The 15,505-nt window shown below is 41.3% G+C and overlaps 1 protein-coding gene and 2 long non-coding RNA genes across 4 annotated transcripts in view; 2 read left to right on the plus strand and 1 right to left on the minus strand.

The window, feature by feature from the left end:
- Enoph (enolase-phosphatase E1) overlaps positions 1-980 on the plus strand; it is a 15,038-nt gene extending 14,058 nt beyond the window's left edge. Inside the window, exon 7 of the mRNA XM_026813279.1 lies at positions 731-980. Coding sequence (XP_026669080.1) covers positions 731-768 — 38 coding nt within the window. The 3' untranslated portion in view covers positions 769-980. The remainder of the gene's footprint in view (positions 1-730) is intronic.
- Positions 981-2,146: 1,166 nt separating this feature from the next.
- On the minus strand, positions 2,147-4,462 carry LOC108624621 (uncharacterized). Its single transcript, XR_001916596.2, has 3 exons — positions 4,088-4,462; positions 3,407-3,651; positions 2,147-3,341 (listed from the first exon to the last, which is right to left on the minus strand). It is a non-coding gene; the product is annotated as an uncharacterized LOC108624621 (long non-coding RNA).
- A 133-nt stretch (positions 4,463-4,595) lies between these two features.
- LOC108624622 (uncharacterized) overlaps positions 4,596-15,505 on the plus strand; it is a 46,787-nt gene continuing 35,877 nt past the window's right edge. Inside the window, exons 1-2 of one of the 2 annotated variants that reach the window (XR_001916597.2) lie at positions 4,596-6,143; positions 6,654-6,784. This is a non-coding gene — a long non-coding RNA (uncharacterized LOC108624622). The remainder of the gene's footprint in view (positions 6,144-6,653; positions 6,785-15,505) is intronic. The other variant, XR_003389127.1, reaches the window with a different exon arrangement.

Raw genomic sequence — 15,505 nt, forward strand, 5'->3', positions numbered from 1 at the left:
CATATATCCTGCTACACCTTTTAATTTGTAAGAAAAAAAGAAATATAAATTATATGGAAAAGGAATCTCCAAATCTACTTTGCTACCTCTGCACAAATGCTCTTTGCCCTTTTCTATTTAAATAATTTCGAACAGCTGGATAAACGTTTTCAGTAGTGCTGCGTCAGGGTGCATTAAACGCTACAAGTGTTTTTATTCCAACTATTTCCAAGCTTCTATAGAACGTAGAATCGTGTGTATAAAGGGAATAAAAAACGCGTTGTTTCGTAGTGCCTTTAATTTGAAAGCTTTTACTGTACGCGAGGTAAGTGTAAGCCGAGGTCTTTCACAGATACGAAAAAGTTCACGTAGCTAGCTTCGAGCTAACGAGTATTCATTTTAAAGTCCTTTCCTCTTATCCTACAAATAGCATAGGCTTCCCTTTTAATCTTACGTTTCGCCAGATGATATCTTATCTCGTTACCGAAAACTTAAATGCTCTTTTATTCGTGAACGTCGTGCCTAATTAAACCCTCTTTTCCCTGCACGCCTTTTTCTGGTGAAGTACGCCCTTCTACGTCGATTTATATTCCCATGACTGCTATGTACAAAAAATTAACGTTCGATAATCGCGTAAATTCTCGTGCCGGAACGTAAACGCGAACCCTGCCCTCGAACACAATAAAATGTGCAGTATAATTTTTCTTTTAAACTACGAGTGCTATTAAGAATCGTTTCTTTTGTGTTTTAGTTACAAGGAGGACACTGATGATCAGGTTCGGTTCGTGAAGTTTTGCAAGACTCGATCAATTTTGTCTGTGAATGTGGTCAAGTGACTTTCGCAAGAGTGGATTCTTATATACTGTATCCTATGCAAAGGAGTGCCAAAGCAATTAATACGTGACTCTAGTTCTTAATACCAAAGATAAATAATTATACATTGTACAGTTAATGATTGTTTAAATAAAAAACAAAGTCTTCCATATTTGTGTCTGCTCCTTGAACCACCGTCATTAAAATGCCGAAGTACTGTTGCATTTAATGTATAAAACGTGTATAAAGATCAGAACATAATTTGATATTTAAAGAAAGTATGTAAATATAAGAACTGTAGACGTCTGAGCTACCGACTAAATTCTCGTACTCCACACTCTCTCGCAGCATCGGTAGGTGGAACTACTATGACTACTACAGGAATAAGTCGTACTTTTTAGAAAATAGATATGCAGCTATACAAGAATGCAAAATGTTCGATGCAATTCTATATTTCTAGACTCTATCTATAAAATTCAATTTTTGACTTACGAAAATCTCGATAGAATATACGAAAACGAATATGTAGGGAGATATGATTAATTAGGGGATCGCGTGAGCTTTATAATCAAATACGTAGCAAGATATTTTTTATCTTAAGATATAGTTCATCCAGATTATCCTAACTCAAAAGAACGAAGAAGTTTCAAAGATAATTAATTTAAATAAGAAAGAGATCAGAGATTCTTGCACGCATGCTTCGAGTCCACGAATTTAGCGCACCGAGGAATAACATGTAGCTTCTTGTACGACATCAGCTGCAGTAATATGCAGTTACAATATCTAAGAAAATTGTGTTTGACGTTCTCAAACGTAGGTTTGCATTTACAATACAGCGGAAACAGTATTGTAAGGGCATGTTTAAAAAATTAGAAGACGGGAATAGGAATAAATTGATGATTGCATGAATTTTTTGAAATTTAAATATTAACAATGAACCTAGTTATTTTATTTATAGAAGCTTGTGAACGAATCGAGTTTCTTGATATGGATATCATGCTATTAACGATGTAGCAGGGTTTCAAAGTTTCATAATGAAAATAGAGATTTCAATTTTTGTACTCACATGGAAATTGTTCGCCGTTGCATCAAAAATGTCAGTGCGAAAGATGGTTGCACGCGCGCATGCGTTGTCTGGAGGCTGAAATTTGAACCGAGCCCATAATACGAATGCAAATTTTTACGTATAATATTATTTTTATCCTTAACACAAAATCTACTTTTATTCATTGGACAAAGTAATCAGACTTCGATTACCGTATTAAACAACAATAAATTATGAAGAATCGAACTGCACTAGTAAAACGTGCAAGCATATCTTTATTAAACATAGTTTAATTTTAGCCAACACCGATTACGAATAACACTGTGAGATCGATCGTTTTAAGTAATTCAATATCACTACGAGAGACGTTATGAAACTTCCTTTCATTAAACTTGGTTACGCGGGTCTCATTTGAATATCTAATTGCAAATGAATAGAAGTAAAAGATCTTGCATTTATTGTTACTGAATCGTTTTCGTAAATTTGATCGGGCATTGAATTGACCATAATTTGAATGATATGCTGGTTCTTTATTGATAAGCGAGAAATGAAATGACATTTAGTCCCGTTTAATGGAAGTATTGATAATACCAATCATCCTGAATGAGATAAAAGTAGATTCAGCTTTCCCATTTCGTAAATTCGGCTCGATAAATCACATATTTATACTCATTAACGAGGGGATCGATGAATTATAAATTTTGAACAGTGAACGTGATGTAAGATTCTGTCAATCTTTCGATACTATTAGGAACTCGTTAATAATTTGATAAATTCGTATATTAAATATGCATCTACAGTATTTGAAAATTCATGTGCAGATATTTAATTTTTAATGATTAACCGTTTCAATTTGCAGTGGCAATGAACAATTTCGCGGAGAGAACCAATTTGTAAGTCCATTTATTACTGTCTCCAGTCGATACATAAATATGCAATGAACTTCGCGAAAGGCGGGATTTTTATTTGAAATTTCAAATTCTATCCTGCACAAAGCACCGAGATTCTCTCGTAATTTATAAACTTAAAATGCCAACGTGGCAGATTTAAAAGAAAGAGATAAATCGATGAAATTTTAGTTAAATTACTCGATACTACTGATTCTGTTAGTAGTAGATACTTTCGACGAATTTTTAATTCAAACAACTACTACTCAAATTATTTTACCATCGATGATTCTTGTACTTTCGCGCGAAAGAAACAATAGATTATGTTGCAAAGAGAAACATGCGTGCGTATACATGCGTATATACGCATATACACGCACGTGTCATTGAGGATAATGTAAGTTGGAGGTACCAGTGATTGGGAGATCAGGAAAAATTCTGGACATTGTAGCGAACAGTTCTGGCAACAATATCGCGAGGCTCGGATCGACGTGCCACGATGTCTCGTAAGAGCAGGAGAGCGGAACTCGAACTGTCTTCTCCTTCTATTTGTCAGGCTGTGTTCTCATTTGCTGGTTCTTGCGTCCCTCTGCGACTCTCCTCCGTCTCTCTCCTCTCTGTCGATATCTATATATGTACCCATTCGTCCGTCCCTGTCTGGACGAGATCGGCGTATACATACCATTGCGTTTCTCCTTCTCCCGCCTTCAATAGGGTGAGATCGGGCCACGGACGTATCCGACAGGATTGGACCAGCCTCTGACGTCATTGCGTGGACCGACGCGACGTATCTCGTCGACGATTGTCGAAAGCATGCTGTTCTTGCGCCTGTATATATCCACCCACAGCAATCAGCGGCAAATTCAAAAAACACACGATAAAGTTGGATTTCTCTTCCATCGCATCGACGAAACGCTACTCTTCCTCCTGTATTCGATTACAGTGAATCAACGGTTACTTTGAGAGATTAGAATCTCGATTCGTACGGCTTTTGAAACACTTCATCGAAATCTCAATTTCTGAGACAGAACTCCGACAAGTCGACTGGTACAGAAGAGAAAGGAACAAAGAACAGAAAGCAACGAATTATTAATTTTGCCGGAGTTCTGCTGTTTTAAATATGGATTTTTACGAGTCGTGTGCTCCTTATATATATTTTTCTCGTCTCTCTCCCACGTTTTCTTGTCTGTAAGTAGTAATGCAATGCGTAGTCTACTAGTTTACGTTCGTAGATTTTGCTTGAACTAACAACGGATAGAGTAATGGGAAATACTTGTAAACTACGTATTGCGTTTAAAGTTCTAATTAGTATCCGACATGATATTCATAGCGGGAAGGTTTTGAAAAGAGAACAATAATCGACCTCGCTCAAGATGAATGACATCGAAGTCTGCGTAAGCGGCTACGTGCTCCGATGGCGATGCGAGGAACATCGGCAAGGGCGCTAGCCGCAGAAAACAGTGGAGGTTAGGTACGGCCAGGACGGTGCGTTCCAGGTAGTGGAGAGAAGAGTACCCGGAGAGAGCACCCGGGACGGGTACGTATACATAGGTAGGTAGAGCGCAGAGGCAGACGAGAAGAGACGACCGCTTGAAATCCCTTTCTCCTTCCCGCCTTTCCTGCCTGCTTCTCTCTGCCGCCCGTCCGCCATGCCACTACGAGCGAGCGAACGTACAGCTAGGCCGGCACGGTCCTGTAGCCCATTTGGCATTTCCCCAGCTATAGCGGCGGTCCTGTAGCCCATCGTTGTTATCGTCCCGCAGCTGCATAAAGTCGGCTCTGCTTCCCCTTACCCCTCTGACCCTCTCTCCCATGCTGTCGACCGACCGCCCGTCCACCACTCCGCTCCTCGTTCTGTTTCGCTCGCCACGCTGCTCGACATCAACGTTTCTTCCTCTCGCTCTCTCTCCCTTCATCTCTTACCCATTTACCTCTCTCTATCTACTTATATCTCCTTCTCTCACCAGCCAGTCGACCCGATCGTGTTGCCCTCTTTCCTCTCCACCGGCTGTACCGACGTGGTACCGACGCTTCGACCAATCCCCTTCCTTGTCGCCCCGCGGTCTTTCGTTGTCCGCCGTTCGCTTCTCTCTCTCTTTCACGAGTAGTCTGCCAGCCTGACGTTTCCCCCGCTTCGTACCTACCACTACCAACGCTGCCTTATTCTACATTCTACATCGTTACCGCTACTCATACATACATACATACACACACACGCACGCTCGCGCGCGCGCCATCAACGCTGGTACCCCGTGTTTCTAGCGAGGCGCAACGGTGGCGCCGCCAGACAGGGACGCCTCGAAACGTTTTCACCATCCCGTCTCGCCCCGCTAGCGTCTGATCCAAGCCCATGTACCGACGACGACGCCTGATGCTGCCATGCTCTGCGGTATGTACTAACTATAACTATATATACATACCCACGCACCGTCCTTGTCGTTCTATCGATTCCCTCCCTTCCTCCTGCCGCTCTCGACGAACCTCTTCTCATCCTACTCGTCATATATCTCTCTCTCGCGCCTTTTCCTATCTCCGTCCCATTATCCTTTCGTCTCTTTCTTTCCCTGCGTCTCGCTGCCAGCCAACTTGCCTGTCTGCTTGCCTGGCCTACCTGACTGCCTGCCTGCCTCGTCTCTACTTTGCTCGTTTACTTACTTGCTCGCATGCTAGTCCGCCTGCTAGGTTGCTAGCCCGCTCGCTTCGGCCGGCTGTGTGCTTCGTTCATCCTCTGCGTCGGTAACCTTGGCGAGGAATAACCCGCCGTTCAATTCAAGGAATTATGACGGCTTCTCCGTTTTCTCTTTTTCTATTTGCGAACCCCTCTTTTTCGTTCTTTGTCACTAGTTTTCTTCTCCATCTTCCTCGCTCCCGTAGAGCCGAACGGAGAGCGAAGCCAGTCCTTTTCCTTTGCTTGTTGGCACTCATTCGTGCTGATATTTACGCGCCTATGGGCCCCATGCAGCGAGCGACGCCATTACGTGAGCCTCGGCAATGATGTTCGATGCATGTGTATAGTGTACGTAGCCTGCATGTATGCACGGATGTGTATAAAGCAAGTGTCTACGTCAGACACCGTGTCCTCGAGATACGATTATGATAGGAAGATTTTAAAGCTTGCTACAAACGCGCACGTCTACAATTTGTAAAGCATGTAATGATTTCATTTTACAGTATGACGATTTTAAGGTTCACTTCACTCTCGCCAAAAATTACGGTAAGAACGATTACCGATAAATAGATATATCGCATGGTCGATTCGATATTTTCGATTCGACGATTCGAGAAGGACATGTAGCCGCCATTTTGTTAATCGGCGTCTTTTAGTTTATTACGTAACAAGAATGTTTGTTAATCTATTTGAGTGTTGGATAAAGAAGGTGGTGAATAGAAATCTAAGAATAGCGTGGTATATATTCCAGGTAGGTATATCATATATATGTAATATTCTATCTACTTTACTTTTACTTACATAAATACGATTGAATATCACGTGCATACCTTCAATTGTGTTAACCTACGTATCCTATGCAATCGATGATATTAGTTCATTGTTGTCGTATAAGACTTTTTCGTATTTTATTCGTCTGTAATGTAACATGCAAGCAAAAGCTGTTTCATACGAAATAGTAAATATGTACGTAGAAGAGTATCTAGCGTAGACTGGTGTTGCACCTAAACGCAATTAGAACATGCACGGAAGTTAACCGCGTTTGCACGGAACTTTTAGTCTAATGAAATTTGAATTCAGTTATATAAAATGAAAATATAGTCTTATGAATGATCCGAGCCATAACTGGCAAATGCCGACGTAGTTTTCCATTAACGTTGATAGACCCTAGCGAGTACAAGGATTGCGGGTGAACCTCCAACGTTTTGAGGTACAGGCACTTATTGTGTTACGTTAATTTTCTGGCGATTCTTTTTTACAGGTAACTGCATCGGCGTGAAGCAATGATCGATCGGCTGGAAATATCCTCAACGATATCGGACAGAATGAACCCTTGAGTTTCCTCATGTGTCTCGCGGGCCCTTCAGTTACTTGAAATCATCGGCGAGCACAGTGAGTAATTGCACTTTCAATTTGTAAATTATTAAGGTATATTCCGTTTGTTATGATCTGTGTTTCGACTTCGTTATTGAAATCCGATATGGGTTCCATTTCCACGTTTTCAACAATGATGCATTGCTATTTTCACCGGTTTGATAACGAGTACAACAGTAAGGGTAAAATTTTGTATCCATCAATAGCATTACGTTTCATGCCACTAATTAACAGATTTTGTTCGAATTGGATAGAATTCGAGCAAAGTTTTGTAAATGCATACGTCGCCCTAGTATAGCCGCGTTTACGGATGTCGAGGATTGATTTTTTAACCATGGAATATGTGTTAAACGGTTTCAATGGTATCTTTTACGAGCAACTTCTCGAGTCGCTTTACTGATATCGAGGTTACGCGAAATGGGGGGGTTCAGCGCCGAGTATGTTCCAAGTATTTTAGAGCGCTTGTTCCGTTTGTCTGGTGGACGGCGCATAGAAATAGCGAGAGAACGATACGATACATATACCGCATACTTTTTTTCATGCGTTCTTGACCTTTCGACAAAACGATCGTTTCTCCCCCTCTACGTTGCGTTCCCCACGGTGCAACCCTGTTGGGCTCACAGGGTAGAGGATGTAGGATGTCGTTCGCGCGATATCAGTGTCAGTCACTTGTTGAATGTCGGCCAGTATGTACGGATGAGCATCCGGCGTGCGTCCTTGCAGTGTTTTTCATTGCAGCCGCGCGCAATTTCTCCTCTCCGGAGGTGTTGCGCATCGCCCGGTAAACTCGGGTCAGAGTATAAATACCGACCGCATATTTAAAGCTACACCCCGAAATAATTGTATTCCTATCGTGAATCAATTGTACAATACATTTATATACCTGTATTTATTTTGTCTAAGGTAACGATTCTCTGAGAAGCGAAAATCATTGCATTCTTATCATGATTGAATTGTGCAACACTCGCATTTCTCATTTACTTTGTATCTGATAAGATGACATTTTCAGATATCGAGCATGATATAGGTCATTCTAATATACTCTGGTAGTAAAATTTCATCTAACGTTCGACGCACGTGTCGAGGAAAATAATGGATCGATCTTGACTACACAAATAACTATAATTACGATTTATTTTAAGGAATGCAGTGGGATCATTGTTAACTAATTTTAAGAACGGATCGGATGCGAATTCATCTCCGTGGATGTAATTCGTGTTTCTGAAATTGAATCAATTCCGTACTATTTTTACGTGAAGACATAGATAACGTGTAATGCTAGTTTCCTACAGAGTTTTTCAGCAAGACTCGTTTTATAATGACTCTTGAGTTGATCAGATTCTATTCGAATTTGGGGCGATTTTATGATACATATGTTTTACATTAAGATGCATAGTTATTAAGTATTTAATAGAGAGGATCATGACACGGTGGATGAGATACAGTAGTGTATTAAAATAATCATGCGAAGTCGATGATCCGTAGCATGCACGTAATACTACTATAGAGCAGGTACACTCGTGGTGATTAAACTGTTGAATCGAGCACTCTCCTTTATCGGCGAGGTCGGAGAAATGTGCAGGGCAAAGCATTGTGCCTGAAAGAAAAGGGGACTGGGTTTTTAGCTAGTTACAGAAGCCTTTGCCGCTCGTTTTGTAGGTGCAAGGTAGTCTAACCGCGGTTTTAAAGGATTCTATTGTCGTTGGGAGTTGCTGTTGTTTGCTGAACTCGGCCGTATTCCGAGTTTTTCAAGGTGTACGTGCGTTCGAGGAAGGCTTCGTATCACAAGCTCGACTTTAATGTGACCTCATGACCCTTTAAAAGGAGACAACCTCTTCCTTGAACACGAACTTTGATCTCCCGTTCAATACACGTAATGGGCGAAGTACATCATCTTTCCTCAATGAGAACGGAAACGTTCTTTTGTCGAAATTAGAATGAACGATCATGTGTCTTCGATAAATTCACTCTTAATTTTCACTATTTAAAAATGATATACAGTAACTTCACTCTACAGTATATCTGACGATATTTCAAATATTCTTTGATGAAAAATAAGTCCCTTGCGTCTAAACGCGTTTTCCTTGAAAAGCAAAGATTTAGAAGGGACCCAAGCTCGGTCCCGAAATCTACCTGAAGCGCAGCGTTTATTTGAAAATGTGGCCGTCCGCCAGCAGTCGTAGCTTAAGTTCAGAGCCAGGTTCAAACAGGTCTGAACCCTCGGCCTCGTGGCCCATTATCCCGAAAGGGCCTTGGAAATTCCTTTAGCCTTAGGAATCGGTCGAGCCGAAACTTAGTGTCATCTTGTAGGGTCTTAAGCTTCGACCCGAAAGATGTTTCACGTCTGACTATATTTATACCTTCCCGGATCCTTCCTCATCTCTTTTCCTTTTCGGCAAAAAGATTGCATTGATTTTTATGAATTAAATTGTGTTAAAAAATATCAAAAATATTAAAACATGGGTGCCTGTTGCGATGTTTAAATAACAGAAAAAAAATTTTATTTTATCATTTAGAATACATTTTTTTCCTGATATCTTGAATGTTTCATTTTGCATAAAAATTCGCGGTCTAATGATCATCTATTTATCGTGATCGAGAAGTTTGAGGAGTCGACGATAAGGTGTGCTCGCTTATCATTATGCAAACGTTTGTGCGAGAACTGGGACGTGACTCGTAGGCAAAAAAAGGAAAAATCACACGTGTCACTGTATTGCGTAATGACTACCTGTTCTTTACGTAATGCGTTGTCGTAGTTGCATCTCAGAAATCTGAGAAGAATGTTGCACGAAGTCCTCGAAAATGTCCCATGCCTTCAAGATCAACGATTGTATTATACTGTGTAAATTCTTTAAATCGTTCGATGTTCATTAATTAAATAGTAGGAATTCGTGTCTGGAAGTTGTTCATCCGATTAGACCAATTTTCATAGTTATGTTTCGACAACAGTATTTTTCACGTTAGAACTCGTACGTAAAAAAATATTTTGGAATTCATTATCCTCTTCTCAATACTCATTAAATTCTGCATAATATTTGAATGGAACTTCGCCCGAAATGTTGACAGGAAGGGGGAGTCCGAAATTTACTTTTAATCTACGAGAATGAAGAAAGAAAAAGAAACTCGGGAAAGAAAGAATCGCGGTGCTTCGTCATGCTTAACCTCGGCAATTTTTCAAGACCACTTTCTGGGTCAGAGAATTTTCTTTTTCGACTATATTCACGACCCGGTAATTGCATCCACAGTGAAAAAGTCAATTTAATTAAGGAACAACGAGGTTGACGAGACCGTGGGATTGTTCCGTACGAGAAAGCCAGTTTATGACTCTTCAATTTTGAGTCAATAGTACCAACTCTTTGTCCTGTGCCACTTGCTCTTAGAACTTCATTAGTACATCTTTTAATTCATTGTCGCGTTGCGAGACAACGAAACGCCTCTTATATCATGTAGACATAGTTTACGAGAACGTTTAGTACAAATTCTGGTCAGATTATTCTCTCGGCATTAACGAAAATTTGAACAAGCAAATGTACATAATAATTTTCGTTAAAGGGTTGACGTTACAGTTTGGCGAAAAGTTTTCTGGATCATCCCCTATGTCGGTAAAGTAGCAGTGGCAGGAAGTTGTAAGGGCGGTGGGGCTCTCCCTTTAGGGTGGTCGGTTTTAGGGCGGCTGTTGGGAATCCCGAGGAGCTTCTCACGAAGGGGAGTTTTTTGTCGCGTCTGTATTCTAGCGCGGCGCCGAGGGGGCGCTTTTTAAGCACGACCGACGCGGTGTAGGACGACAACGCGAGCTCTCTGCTTTTAATCTGCGTTACTCATTTTTCTCCTCTACGAACCTCCAATTTCCTTACACACTTAATTTAATCGATTCCCTTCGTTTCTTTGCTCCAAGATTTCAATTCACATGTGGTCCAAGTTGTTTGAACGTCCACACGTTTTTCAGTTCTGAGATTCCATCAACATTCTTCAGGTTCGTTTATGTCATTCGATGAGAACGTTGTATCTATTCAATGTGTAGTAGCAATTTATGATTTCTGTGATAACTGGCTCACATGCCTTGGATGCAAACAGTCTAAATGAGGCTGGCAGGATAAGCTTCCTTATTATATGGCAGACAAGAGGGGACGATTCTTGTAACTCTTGTATATTCTCAGAGGCCAGCCGTTTACGAACGCTGGACTAATTTTGTCTGGTGCGGCGCAACGACGCCCGTATTAGAATAAACCCCGTTTGCCTGAAATTGCGCCGCATCACGTACGAGCATCCGCGTGTAATCTATGCATCGGCGGCATCTCCGCAGCGATAACTGTACAATCTCGTCAGTAAAAGGCTTCGCGTTTAGGGTTGGTCATATTGTCCACGCGACACAGTTATTACTAATTTCTGAGGTTCGCACAGTAGATTCTCATTCGTTCGTTTTTCGAATTCTTTCATGGATCGTAGACAGATGTTTCGCGGGATTAATATGTACGGGAAGCGTAGATTCGATTTTGTTCGATTCGCCGCGTCTGATTCTTTTGACGCGACACGAGGGGGAGGATTCGAAGTTGCATAATTAATTTTTCTATAAATCTCTCGGCGAGGAATATCGTGAAATTTCCTCTCCGGGTAATATCAGCGGAGCTTACCGCGGAGAGGAGAAAACTCGAGGAGAGAAAATTTCCCCTTCCCGGCTTCGGCGCACTGGCGGCACTGTAGGGTGAGCTAAGGAGAAAGAGAGAACCGGGGGTGGCAAGAACGAGATGGGAATAGAAAAGGAAAAGATCGAGCTGGTTTTACCGGTCGTGGGCGCGACGGAGATCGGGTCAGGACGAGGAAAAACAGGGGAGAGAGATGGGGCCGGTTCCAAGGAGAAGAAGAGAAACGCAGAGGGTAGATGTGAGTTGAATTGGGGGATGCTTCTTCCTCTCTGGTTTTTCGCGTCCTCGGGCACTGCGCGAGAACGATTCTACGGAAGGAAATAATATTCTTAATAGAATATGAGAAAGCGTGTATTTTCTGAAGATACTCCGGCTAAGACCGGCTACATTTTAGAACGCAATTATTCTCGGATTCGTGCTCGGGCTGAACAGCCTGACAGAACTTCACGAAAATCATTCATACTTTTTATTCCGAGTGACGATGTCAGAGCAGGAAAATGAACTTTGCCATGTGTTCTTAGCGATGGTCAAACACAAAAATTTAGGGAATCTCGCAGGCATTGCGGCAATTTATCTTCGGATACTTTAGCCTGGTGCAATTGACCCGCTGACTCATTAACCCTATCGCGCAGGGTGCAAGCTCGTCACCCCGCTTTTCGCCTCGTTTCGGTGCTCTTTTCTTCTGTTTTCCTCTTGCTCTCTCATTTTTTCCCTCCTTCGGCCGCCCGGCCGGTGTCGCGCGCCAGCTTTCGTTCATCCGTGTTTACGTCTCTTTGCACGGTACGAGAGATACGCGATTTTTTTTTATTATTTTTAATTGCACCGTTCATTATCCGATGCAAATTAAAGTAATTAAACGACCGAATAATGCTTTTATTTTTCACTACCCGTCCCTCTACCCCGACCATTGTCTCCGTTCCTCTTCGCGTCACGCTTTTGTTCACCCCTTCGGTCCCCTTTTCCTGTTCGCGATTTTTGTATCTTGTTCTCTGCCGGCACCACTATTTTAATTCTCTGTTCTCTTGCTTTTGCTCCACCCGTTCCTCGCGCAACGACGCGTCGCCGTGCTTTTTACGCTTTTACTGACGCGTTTCCGTTTCAAACGTTTGTAACCTTGAAGCGAGTAAGCAAAAATTAGGGGTTTCATTCATCTGGCACGGGCGCCGCTCTTTCTCTCTGGTCCTTTAATTTTGTAATTACTGGAGAAAGCCGAAGTGAAACCACGCGCCATTTCACTTTTTTCGTTTGCTGAAAACCGATACGTTTATCTTTGTTTTATATACGTTCGGATTTCCAGACTTTTCACGGGATTGAGAGACTTCACTTCATGCTTCGTTCGATTTATGCACTTCTTCATTTGAATATTTATTAAATCGCGGATTTTTATGCAAAATAAAACGTGTAAATAAGGAAATTTAATCATGCTTTGTCTTCGCTCATTAAATGTCTTGCGCATTACGTGCAGTGTTCAAATTTTAGCTTGTACTCGGTGCATAAAAATCCCCAGCCTGACGACGATACAGATACTTTCTTATAGTGCGCGTTCTTTGTTATATCGTCGCTTTAACTCGGTTTGATGGGATCCTTGAAAGTTCAAATTTTTCGAGGGTAAGTCAGTTCGAGTGATTCTTCTTGTCTCTCGCTTGTGCCTCAAGATTATTTCATTTCCTGCGCTTTCCCTTTTCGCCCGCGCTTTGATGTCCCGACAATCCCATTCCCCTTCAACGTTCTTACCCCGGTTTTTCTTTTCTACTTTCTCTTTTGAGCCACGTCCGTGAATACGCAAAGCCACCGTGTTATTTTTTTTATCTCGCGCTCTCGTTTTGACCAAATGTCTCTTCTCTCGGTGCCACGTTTGACGTTCCTACACTAAATAAAACAGTCTTTGTTATAAAAGCACTCAAACCTACTCTTGGCAAAACTGCAGTTTTCCTCGAATTCTAAGGGATTATTTTAGAAATAGTAAATCGATATCTGTTGAAAATTAACAACATTAGAAATTTTATTTGTTCATTTAATCGGTTATACGTTTGAAAATGTCTTAAGACTTAGAAAGGGCTGTGTACGCTGTCTCTAGATTCGTAAGTAGATCGGACCAATATTAGTATTTTACCAATCATTGTTTCGTCGGAGTATTTCCGTGCAACGCTCCCGCGACCTTTGAACACTGGTTTCCTTGAATTGTTTCAAGGTTTTCCCCTCGTAACGATTGTTGAAGTATCGTTTTCTCACAGCCACTTTCCATTCGCTTTTCGAACGAGTACCCACTGCCTGTAATTATCCCGCAAATGTAATGCACTCTAATAGTAATTTCGTACCGTTATGCACGGTTTATTGAACATTCGAGGGCATTTACAGTTTTCACATTTCGTTTTTCCGGAGTTTAATTAGAATGGGTTCGAACGAATTTGTTACATTTCGTTCTGTTCTTCTCTGTAGCTCTGAAGATCTTGTTAAAACGAAACATTGAGCTACTCTACATGATATTAACTCCTGTGTCAAGATTAATTTATGAAATTTTGAACTGTGACGGGACTGTGAGGCAGGTTTGCATTTTTACAAATATGTAATTTTATTTAATTTCCTGTTTTACAAAATATCTGTATTAAACATTAATATTATTAATGCGAATCTGATACGTACAAATTGCTTCGAATTGTTATTAAATCTCACTTACGATATTCCCATCAAGCATATTTATCTTAAAATTGCACCAGTTTTTGAAATGATAATGATGGAAGCGGATACCTATAACAATCGGGTGGGATTATTAATTGTAAAATCGTACGCGACAAACGAGATCTATATCATTCCTTTCTCCATTATTTATTGGAACACAAATAATCCACGATTTCTTTAAACGAGATTAATTTGCCTTTAATCGACAGTTTTTAATTGGTCCAATCTGTCCAGCAAAATTACGTATGTTCTTCCTTATTCGAACGCGATTACTTCAGCTGTGTTAACAATAATTTGATTGGTCGGAACGCGGAAGAGTCAAGAGACAGTGTTTCACTGTTCTTTAAAGTATTTATAATTTTGTTGTAATTTGCTCGCGTCGAGATGAGCCTCCGTTCATAGAGGGGCCGCGAGTTTAACTGGTGAAATTTATGAAGCAATGCATTATCAAAAGTTTAATTAACGAGCCCGTTAATATTAAATTAAAATCGATACCTACATCGAAACCGCTCATTTGGCTCGGCCCAGGTTGGCCCATCGCGCGGATTTACGCGAAACTCGTACGATACAATTCAAGGTTACCAGTTTCATCGTGTCTTTTCCCACGGCCTGTCTCTCCCCTCGCACACGTGCAACCGTGATACCTACCTACACTCTTTCGCTCTCAGGCGCCGCCACTTCCGGCCAATTTCGAAACGCTCATATTTATAGACAAACAAATTCCGAGACATGCCTCGTTCACCTAAAGAATTTCTGTGCATCTCCAGAGTCGACATAAATATTAATCTTGCAATTGGAGCAGATTTGTAACTTTACTCCTTATATAAAGTGTCAATGGTTGCAAATTTCGATATCAGTTTCAAAGCGAGTAAAATACTGTTTAAATATTATGACACAGCTTTCTCGTCGATATTCCATATATTCTTGCATGGTACACGCGATTAAAAAATGAATAAAATCCGTAGTCATAACAGTTTGAATGAAAATATTATCGGTGATCCGTAATTCGCGTGGCTGGTCACGGGGAAGCCGAAAGGCCGATTGTTTCGTCGTGGCGAAAGGCTCGGGGCTGGTCGGCCGGTGTGGGTGTCACGCATCAGCACCCAACAGGAAACCATGCCTACTTGCGCCGAGTTCGAGTTCCACAGTTTTCCCGTAGAAGCCTCGGCGTACCCTTCCCCGTTACCCCGACCCGATTTAAAAGTTAAACCACTGTGTAAGTTGACCGTGAACCAGGAATCTCTCGTCATCTGCGGGCAGAAAAGTCAGACGTCTGACTCGCTGGTTTCAGCCTTTTTTATATTGTTCTACTCTTGGATGAATTTCAAGTAGCATTGAATTGTCGCATTTATCGAGAAAGGATTTTATCTTACGTTCTCGTTCTGCTATGTGTCTTTGATATGAAGATATTTTAGTA

Source organism: Ceratina calcarata, unplaced genomic scaffold (genome assembly GCF_001652005.2).
Source record: "Ceratina calcarata isolate Rehan_Ccalc_2016 unplaced genomic scaffold, ASM165200v1 scaffold321.2, whole genome shotgun sequence".
Classification (NCBI taxonomy): Eukaryota; Metazoa; Arthropoda; class Insecta; order Hymenoptera; family Apidae; genus Ceratina; species Ceratina calcarata.